This window comes from Pygocentrus nattereri, chromosome 10, assembly GCF_015220715.1.
Source record: "Pygocentrus nattereri isolate fPygNat1 chromosome 10, fPygNat1.pri, whole genome shotgun sequence".
In the NCBI taxonomy this organism is placed as follows: domain Eukaryota; kingdom Metazoa; phylum Chordata; class Actinopteri; order Characiformes; family Serrasalmidae; genus Pygocentrus; species Pygocentrus nattereri.
This window is the reverse complement of record NC_051220.1, coordinates 14,985,308-14,995,704: the sequence shown is the minus strand read 5'-3', so window position 1 is coordinate 14,995,704 and position 10,397 is coordinate 14,985,308. Positions and strand designations below refer to the sequence as shown.

At 39.0% G+C, this 10,397-nt stretch overlaps 1 protein-coding gene across 1 annotated transcript; it reads left to right on the top strand.

The window, feature by feature from the left end:
- Positions 1-2,524: 2,524 nt before the first annotated feature.
- On the top strand, positions 2,525-9,257 carry LOC108436984. Its single transcript, XM_017713777.2, has 7 exons — positions 2,525-4,488; positions 4,615-4,708; positions 4,803-5,087; positions 5,172-5,351; positions 5,565-5,671; positions 5,868-5,997; positions 8,695-9,257. The coding sequence occupies exons 3-7, from the start codon at positions 5,051-5,053 to the stop codon at positions 8,841-8,843; spliced, it is 603 nt and encodes a 200-aa protein (XP_017569266.1). The 5' UTR covers positions 2,525-4,488; positions 4,615-4,708; positions 4,803-5,050; the 3' UTR covers positions 8,844-9,257.
- The last annotated feature ends 1,140 nt before the right edge of the window (positions 9,258-10,397 follow it).

Genomic DNA, 10,397 nt, shown 5'->3' with positions numbered 1-10,397 from the left:
CAAGCTTTATTTCTGGCCTTAAACAATGAGGAAATCTCACCCGTAAACCAGGGACTTGATCTGTCTCTGACTCTTGACTTTTTGAATGGGGCATGTTTGTTTACCACTGTTAGAAAAGTTTTACTGAAGTGGTTTAGTGCCCCATCAACATCTGAGATTTCTAGTGTAAGGTGGATTTCACTCATTGCTAAGTCAGAAAGGAAAACTTGCTCATTAAAATGATTAAAATTTCTTCTAACCACAAACCGAGAGCCTGTTTTGTTTGTGCAACTGTTTCTAATGCATCCGATGGGACAATGATCACTTATGCCAAGTTCAAAAACTCCTGAGGCAGTAATTTTGTCAGCTTTATTGGAGAGTATTAGATCTATCAGGGTTGACTTGGTGGGTTCTTTCAGATTTGGACGAGTCGGTTCACTGATTAACTGTGTTAGGTTAAGATTGCCACATATTTCCTTTAAGTGATCGGATGCATTAGAAAGCCAGTTGAGGTTAAAATCACCAAGGACCAGCAATTCAGAAGCACTAAATTTGGATAAAAGATCCGCTAATTCCTCGACTGCAGAGTGTGGGGCAGAGGGAGGCCTGTATATCCCAATTAAAACAAAAGAGTTATTTTTTCCGAGTAAAACCTGGAAGGCTAAAAACTCATAACATTTTTCTTTGGATACTGCACATAAAACATTAGCTTGTAAATTTACTCTGGTATAAATAGCAACTCCCCCTCCCCTTGAAACTCTGTCTTTTCTATGGAGGATAAAATCATTTAAAGCTATATCTTCATCAGTGGTACAGTGTCTAAGCCAGGTCTCTGTTAAAACGATTATATCAGGATCAGACTGTGCAGCCAGGATTTTAAGATGATCCATTCTATCTTTTTGTAGTAGGCTTCTAATATTCAGATGGATTATACCTAAACCTTTTCTTTTCTTAAAACTCTCAAGACTACTCATTGGGTTATCAGTACAATTTTCTTGGGGGTTTATGGAAATTAGGGATGGCTTAATGCTGATAAGATTATCGCGATTAATAAAAACATTAAAATTATGCGGATTCTTGGTATTTCTTGTAAAAATGCTGGTCCTAGGTCTCCTACTATTAATGACTACTGGTATAATTGAACTTGCATTGTAGGTCTTGAGTTGTCATTTCAAATTAAAAACAGAGTAAAACATATTATGTCCTAAAATCTGAGCACCCAGCCTATTGGGATGAATCCCATCAGATCTATAGAAGGAGGGGCGGTTCCAGAAGAGGTTAAAATTGTCTATAAAAGTCAAACCTTTGGAAAGGCAGGTATTCTGAAGCCAGGTATGAAGGTTTAAAAGTCTACTAAAATGACCTGAGCCTCTTCCTAGTGAAGGAATTGGTCCAGAAATAAAAACAGATTTACCACAGTCTTGTATGGAGGACAGCAGGCACGTGAAGTCCTTTTTTAACAGTTCTGTGCTCTGGTTTCTGATGTCGTTACATCCCACGTGGATTATTATCCTCTCCACTGAATGGTGTTTTCTTAAAAGACTGGGAAGCTGCAGCGTAATGTCAGAGACCTTTGCACCAGAGACTGAGTGGACAGCAGCTGAGCGATGCTGAATGTTCCTGACGATTGAGTCGCCAACTATGAGGGTGGTTTGTTGAGGCCTGCGGGCCTGTCGCGGGGGTAAACGATGAGGTCGCGGCTCGGTGATCAGTGGTGTTTGATCGGCAGTTTCTTGTGGGGGTTCAGGCTGATCGCTCAGGGTGTGGGTCTGGGAGGGAGCTTGGCCGGATGGTCTTCTGGAGGTGGGGATGTCCCTCGGAGCTAAACCACAGTTCTGAAGGTCAGGTGCGGCCCGCTGCCCGGTGGAGTTTTTGGATGGAGCGGGGGTGAAGTTGATGGCTGGAGAGCTCACTTTGATGGGTGTTGTTGGAGTGGCATCATCCAGCTTTTCCAGTCCGGAGAATCTGTTGTTTATACAGATCTTCCTAGTTGTCGGGTGGCAGGCGGAGCGCCTACCATGACGCGAGCGTCCACCTGCAACGGACCATGGCTCGGCCTGGCTTGGCGTGGAGCAGTACACCTTCGCGGCCTTAGGCTTAGCTCCGAGTCGAGGCCAATGCTCCTCATCCCCCGCAGCCGAAGCAGCCGCTTGAGGTAGACTGCCGTCTAATCCAGCGCTGATCGCCTGAGATGTTGCCATCATAGAGTCAAGGAGATCCTCATCGTCTTTAATCTGGTGGAGCACCGAGATTCTTCCCTCGAGTTCCGCGACCTTCTGGCTCAGCCACAGACAGCTACTACAACCAGCTGGAGAGCTGAGTGGGGCCATGTCTTTAGACAGTCCGGTAGGTTAAAAATAAATAAATAAATAACAAATTAAACATAAATAACTAAAATTAAAATAAATAAAATGTGTTTAAAAGTTAACAGGCTAGTCAGCCTCGTGCTCTCTCGGTCGCTCGCTCTGACGTGCTCTCTCGGTCGCTCTTACATATATATATGACATATATATGTCATATATATGTAGTTTTATGGTGAGTGAATGTTATTGACACGTAGGATGTTGGTGAGAGTCAAGTACAAAATGGAACAGAAGTATGTCAAGATCACCAATGTGACGTTACAAAATTTTCTGAAGTTAGGTATGATTTTTAAATTATTTATTTATTCAGTATAAGAAAGAATGTTCAACCAGGTTGATTTATATGCTGCCACTCAAAGGATAAACAATATCCTTAGATCAGTGGTTCTCAATCCTCAGAATAGTCTAATGCAACACTTCTGAATGGTGCAGAAGTGTAGACGATGTGGGAATCTTTAATGACTGGTTTGAGAACCGCTACTGATAATTTGTATAATGGGGTTTTTTGTGGGATAGATTTTTCCAAGTTCAACATAAAGGAAGATCTCCAGAAGAACCTCAAAGTTTATGATGAGTCTGGAACAGTAATTGAAGATGATGTTTTTGAGGATTTGCTAAAGGATTCAAATTGTGGCATATTAAAGCCGGTGGCAAAAATACGTACGTTTCTTTTCCTTTTTCTCACTGCTCTCCCACTTTACGGTCCCATACCCCTTCGCACATTTGACCACCTGCTGGATAACCGTTGGACTTTGATGCCTACATACACATCTGCATATTGATATGAGAAATGATAAATTATTATTAAAATGTTGTTTCTGGCTGCCAGGGTTCATTAGTCTTTAAAGGTTTGTGCTGTCTTTCTGACACTGTGTGTGAGGTAATTTTGTCTGATCTGTCATCGCTGCTCTGAAGATATGTTTTTTGAGCAATCTCATATCATGATATTGATAAATATTTATTGTGCAGCCCTACTAACAACATTGCATTAGATTAAAACTCAGTATTCAGACATCCGCTCAGTGTATCAGGATTTTTTTCCAAGCTGCAGAGAAGTATCTGTGTAATTGTGCAACTAGCTAAGGGAATAAAATGAAGATTACATGAAGTGTAAATGTTACTGTAAAACCATATAGGATTTAATGTCTTTTTCTTGTTAAAGCTAATTTTACTTATGTTCTGTACAAAGTTTTAATGATATGTTCTGTCACCAGAGGTCTCTCCAGATGAATCATTCAACTCTGCTGATCTGTCATCTTGTGATTCTGATGACACAGTCATCCTGCCTCCAAATAAACGTCAGAGAGAAGATTGCGAAGCTGAACACCTAAGTATTTTAATCTGGATTCAAAGAAGTGCTTAATGTACTGAGAGAGGTCCACATGTTTCTTCCATTTGATGTAGTGTCCTGTATAAAAATTGGATAACATTTTTGAGAGAAACTCCTTTCTACTTCCTAGATATGATTTAAATGCAAAGATTTTCACCAGTCTGAATGAATTCAGATTGTGCTGTGGATTGTACATTAGATTTAAGGGTGAGGTGTTTATATGCTTTACTGACAAATCTGATGTAAACAAAGTGCAAATATACAAGAACAGAATGTACTTAATCTTTCCAATGTAAAATGCAATCAAATCCAGACTTATTTTTCTATTTATTTACATGGTTACCTAGCTGGTTCAGTCAGATAGAAGCTGTCTTCAGAATGGTCACAGACTAGTGTTTTGTGATTGGTGTATTCTATTCTATCTGGCTATTGGCCAGAATATGAAAGGATTACCAGGCTGCAGGAAAAAATGGCTGTTTATATACATATCATTGTACCTGTACTTTAAAGATTACCTGTTACAAATCGGTTTCTGTGTGATTTGAGATTTATTGATTATGCTAGTTAAATGCATTTTTAAATATGATTTAATGTTGACAGTTTGTGTGACATTTTACAGATGTAATTTGCTTAAATTTTGCTTCATTTGTAGGTGATTGAAAACATACTTTTGAAGAAATCTGGAGGGGATAGGGTAATTAAAGAATACACACAAACCAAGACGTTGACTGACACAACCAGAAGACAAGTGGTCAACATATTGACTCCAGAAATGACCGAGACTCATGAATAGGCTGTTCTTATGGATTTTATTTGGTAAGAAAAATGCAAACTGTATTAAACTGACATATCCTGATTTAAAAGTTTTAAACTTGGAACTTGTGTAAATTAAGTTGTAAGGTTTTCAGTTTGCTTACCCTGTATTTGTTGGATTGTTTTAAGGACATTGCCACCAAGACACGTGAGAGAGCTCTATGCCAAGGGAATTATTTCTCTGTTCCTATACTTAAAGGACCCTTATTCCAAGAATTGCTATGTAAGTATCAATAGAGCTGCACTTTCATTTACTTCAGCTACTTTGGATCTGTAGAATTGACTTTTTTTTAAATATAAATATTCCTCTGTAAAAGGAGCCTTACTATGCCTCAGAAAGTGGATCTGGTTACTTGGCTCGGTGTCTCAAGACAATCCAAAGAAAAGCATCCGCTGAGAACGCAAAACCATCAAGCAGTTCATGTTTGGGACTTCAAAACGACCACCTTCACTCAAAGTAGACTCACAACTGAATGAAGATCATATCAGAGAGGCAGTATCTCTGATGAAGCCCTAGTCAAACAGAAGATGAGACTCATGTTCAGCTACCGCCAGAAGATTGTCCATGACCCAGCAATACCAGGAATACCTACCAGGGCCCGGTAGGTATTCCTGTCATAATGGCTGGTAAAACAGTGTTTATAAGGTGGCAATTTTTGGCTTTTTAAGTATTTTTTTTTAGCAAGACTTTGTGTTGCTGTTTGGTGAGAGTACTTCTGCAAAGTTCCTTGAGAAATGGCCAACCGCATTCAAAGATAAAGTCATCCATCAGAGCAAAGGTCTGTGTCATTCATATGAAGTTCAAGAACTGATTGAAGCTACAGAGTTGACTGTGGAAGAAAACCAGGATGAAGTGGATTTGTTAGGTAGACTTCAGATTTATATACTCTTTTTACAATAACGTACATTTAGAAAAGAAACATCTAGTTGAAATTGAATAAAATGTTTTGCTAATTGTGCTGTAAGATCTAATTCTGATATATAGTACTACTGGCACAAAACGTGTTTTGTTGATTTTCTGTTATCCTCCTCAGTTTTGACTTTATCGGTCATCTATTGTGTTATGTTGCTTCTATTAGGATTGGACAGCAACCTTTCTTCACTCATTACTGCTGCTTCATTTACACCCACCTTCTGCACAAGGCTGCAAAAACCCAGGCAAGATGTCTGTGACCCAGGCCACAGGGTATCTTGTTGTATTTAGAAAGCTCTGTGTTCATTTTTTCCCTTTTAAATAATTGTATCTAATGGGGCGCTTATGAAATACTGGACATTTTTTATCTACATATTTGTGTATTGCTTTATACACATATATTTGTGTCAAGGATAAATACCTTGAGCAGTAATTGAGGTTCTTGGTGTTTGTGTTTGTTTATTTTAAGGCAGGAACCAGCATTCAGGAACATCTCGACTCCATTGAAGAAAGACGTCAGCCCTACCTTCTTGCAGTTGGTACAGCAAGAAGTCACATTCATGCATTCTACATTGTAGTGGACAAGGTGGCAACCCCCTGTAAGGCAGCTGGTTCTCTTTGTGCCTTTGATGAGTTGTTTAAAGCACATTTTGTTTTTGGTACTGCTTACTGTGAGAGTCTGCGTAACATGTACACGTTTATTCAGATGACAGTCTACAAGATAGACATTGGGAAAGTAAAGGAGAGCCAAAGGGTGGCTGAGTTAAGGGCTAGATTTGGACAGTAAAGGCAGTGCTTTAAAGGACTGCTAAGATGATTTGTTTCATATGCCGGTTGCACCACTCTGATGCCAATTTGCTTGTTAGACACTTCAAGTGAAGTGAGTGGGACCATATGTTATTTGAGACTCTTTTAACACTTTCAATTTTACTGTATAGGTGCACTTTGTAGTGCTGCAGTTACAGACTGTAGTCTGTCTTTTTCTCTGCATAATTTGTCAGCCCCTGTTCAATGTTCAGGACCCTACCGGGACTGCCACAGAACAGGTATTATTTGGGTGGTGGATTACTCCCTGCACTGCAGTAACACTGACATAGTAGTTTTATGTTAGGCCTGAAAAACCTACTTCATGCAGGGACGCAAGGACAAACGCAGACACTTCAAACTACGCAGATGGGATTTCATGCATAGTTGCATTTAAAAATTTGTCAAGATGCATTTCATAACGCGATGCAAGTGCAAGCTGCATTCTGAGCGTTATAGCAAGGAGCGCTAAACAACAGCCAAGCCTGACCACGCGGTCTTGTACCCCCAGCATGCTTTCTCAGCTGCCATAGCAGACGAGCAGTTGAGTCTCATGCAATCATAAAAATATGATTAACTATCGCATTTCCAATCCAAGAGAAGTTGTAAAGCAGCTCACTCTCCTCTACTGTCCATGTTTAGTTGTTGATCCTGCTCTGATTTGTACTCTATTCCCCCTTCAGCACTGAGTGTTTTCACCTCCACAGCAATATAATAACGCATGAGTTTGTACAGAAGGACCAAGCGTTTGCCATGCATTGGCCAAGCACCGTCATTCGCATTCACGTCCTTGTGTAAAGTATGTTTTTCGGGCCTTAGTGCGTGTTGCACTACTACAAGTACATCACACACAGCGGTGTTGCTGGGGTTTTAAAAACTGCGTACATATCGTCCCCTCTATTAGATACACCTAACTTGCATTTATAACATATTACAGTAGCAGCAAAAAAGGGTTATTCTGTTGTTACAGTGTCAAGCTTGTAACAGTAGAAGAACCCTTTTTGGTGCTGTATAGAACCATTTTCAACAAGGTTCTAAATAGTACCATATACAACACATCAATTTGAAGCACCGTGCAACTCCATAGAACCATATAAAACTCATGGTTCTAAATAGACCCATTGCCTTAACTAAAGAATCCTTGAAAAAACATGTTTTAAGTGTGTAGCTCCATGGTATTTGGACCTGATAAAATGGACAGTGAGTGTAGCTACAAAGAAAGTGTACCAAATAAAGCATATAGTGAGCGTAGCTTCTAAATTTCATGTCTCAGCTGATCAACTTCATTTGGGTTAAGAGAAAATATACTCAAATTGGATTTTTAGAATAACCTTTCCAGTAGTCTTCAACAGTAAACAAAATCTACACAGTTATAAGGTATAAGTATTGATATACTCAAATAAGATTTAGAAAACAGAAAGAGCTTAGAGAGGTCTGTGGGCAGAGGTGGAAAATTACTCAAGTAAGAGTATATGTCTAGTGTATTAGAAAACTACTTGATTAATTAAGTTACTTTTTTGTATGTCTGCAGTAAAAATCTGCAAATGTTTCTACATCAGCTACATCAGTGTAACAAATCTGTACAGACAAAACTAAGGTAAATAATGGTATTAAGCGAAAAAAAAGTCCTGAGAGATCACAGTACGCACATTTATACATCATTCTGTGAACTGTGCCAGGAACAAAGTTTACAATAATGTACATGAATTTCAGTTAGTTGACTCCATATGGCTTCCTAGTTTATCTGTTTCTGACAAAGTAGTTTAGGACCCCTGAAAGGCTGTGCAGAGTTGCCAGAGTTGGCTGTACCCTGGTGATTCTGAAGGTTCTTTATTAATGTCAAGTGAGCTGTGTTTAGCCTGTGTACAGCTTGCACATGACAAAGCCCTCACAGCCTGATCAGATTAGTCCTTTAAACTCATAAATGGTAGTCCAATGGAATTAACATCTGCATTAAACTGGATTTACTGTACATGGCCGTTCTATCTCCAAAACAGCGATTAAACCAGGTTATATTTTAAGTGGGTAAACTGTAAAAGTATGAGGTGACACAATTCAACTAGTAGATAGTTGACTGGTGCTTGTCATAAAATATAAAATAACATAAAATATACACAGATTTTATGTTTAATAAATAGATACATAATAAAAGTAAGAATAAAATAGAAAACACTGTACCTGCTTAGCTAGGATTACCTAGCTAGGCATTTGGTCCCTCACGCTGGAGTTGAAACTTTTAAATTTAACCATGTTTTCTTCAAATTGGTTTATAAGTGATATGTATTTATATTCTGTAACGTTAAAAATTAGTAATGCAGTAAAATTTTATTATAAATAAACTCAAGTATGAGTAAATGTACGACTTAATTTTTTTCATTTTCAGAAAGTACCATTAGAGGGGAAATGTACTCATTTGTTATGTCTATGGTACATCTTGTTTTGCAACATTAATATTTCTTTTGCATTTTTACAAGGTTGTTTGTGTTTTCCAGTGGGGTATCAGCTTGGTGCCTATGCTAACTTGGTGCCTGGACCAGTGCAGAGCTTGTCGCTTAAAGGAGTGGTGGGGGAGCTGAAGGCTTTGAGGGAAATGGCACAACAGGTGCCTGATCTCTTGTGCCTTTACTTGGACCTGTGCTGACATGAAAGGCAAAGCTTTATTGCCTTATTTTCCCTAAGCTTCAGAGCCTGAAAATGAGGTCAGAGCTTCATCTTCAGTAATAGAATTCAAAGCTGTCTTGTATGTTATATAATTGTTGCATCTTTTTATGCTTTTGTTCTTTTAGACACCACAATGTTCCTGAAACAGAGTTTCTTCAGGCTGCACAGATGTCCCATCTAAAGCGCATAATGGTTTTAGATGCTCACAATTTGAGCCCCAATTCAGCTCTAATGGATCTGGCTCACATACTGCACATCCAGACTAACAATAGAGTCCATGTGATTCATTCCTCAGAACGAAGGATTGAAATGTTTGCTTTTGTGCATAATCACTAATGAAATTGGGCCTGTACTGCCCTGTAACTTGGACAATGAATTCTTAATTATTCACTGACCAAATGTCTGGTTTGTAGTATTTTACTGTGGTTGCAGATAGGGGTGGGAATCTCTGGGCACCTCACATTTTGATTGATTGAGGGCTGCAATGTGATTATAAAACAATTATCGATGCATCTTTTTTAAATACTGGATTTCTTTTTTTGTCACTGTGTGACAACTTGGACATTTTAAAGCACAGTATTTGTAATGATCCACAATGAATTTACTTCTAACATCTTTTATTAATAAATTAAATGGAAGTCATGTGGCAAGTCAACTGGAAGGCTCTCTTTCACTGCTCTTGTTTGGAGCACATGAGACACAGGCTGCCACTCATCTACAATAAAATGCCCAGTTACGATGAAATAAGATCTTGTGGCAATGGATGTCCATGCAGCATATTACAGCTATCCTACCCATTATCTTCAGTGATTCTATAACTTCAGTTTTGGTCTCGTTGTACAGAGTAGGGGTCACTGTGTAAGCAAAATGTCTTTGAGACAGGATCTCATAGTAAATCTCATAGTGCGAATAGTGCATAGGCATAATGCAAAAGCCTCGGTTTTCAGAGACTGAGTACAGATGCAAATCCTTGGCAATAAAAGTTGTGATAGAGTTTGTAGTTTGCGTCATCCTTTCTGAGTTGGGTGTAAATTTTGACATGGCTTGATCAATGGTCCTCAGCAACTATAGCTGGTCGGTAACCTGCATCTCTTTTACTGGCCGGTTGCGTCTCCACATCAGAATTAGATTTCTAGGTAAAATCATCCTCCTTTACAGTAAAATAAAGCTCTGCTGGTTGTTCAAACACAGTTTTAACAATAAATGATTTATATAAACAGTCAGCTGGTTTCCTGATACATTTAATCTGCAACGAGAAACTGAAACACTAAAAACGTGAAACTGAAGTCGGCTTCTTGATTCAATTTTCGTGTTCCTCCTTAAATGGCGCTGCATTACATTCTGGCACCTCAGGCACCATTTAAGGTGGAACAGGAAAAGTCGGACGAGAAGCTGGAGAACAAGAACCAGACTTCAGCCTTGTAAAAAGTAGACCATTCAGAGACATTTTATAAGAAACTGTTGTACTTTTGTGCAAGTTTCCAGTTGGTGATGCAAGAAAAGTGGCTACAGCTGAACTAAAGCTTAAAGCAGG

What these genes read in the sequence shown, in the direction of transcription:
- LOC108436984 (XM_017713777.2), top strand. Translation starts at nt 5,051, where the DNA reads ATGACCCAGCAATACCAGGAATACCTACCAGGGCCCG. An exon ending in GGAATACCTACCAGGGCCCG is followed by an intron (nt 5,088 to 5,171) that starts GTAGGTATTCCT and finishes TTTTTTAGCAAG; the next exon opens with ACTTTGTGTTGCTGTTTGGT. An exon ending in TCTGTGACCCAGGCCACAGG is followed by an intron (nt 5,672 to 5,867) that starts GTATCTTGTTGT and finishes GTTTATTTTAAG; the next exon opens with GCAGGAACCAGCATTCAGGA.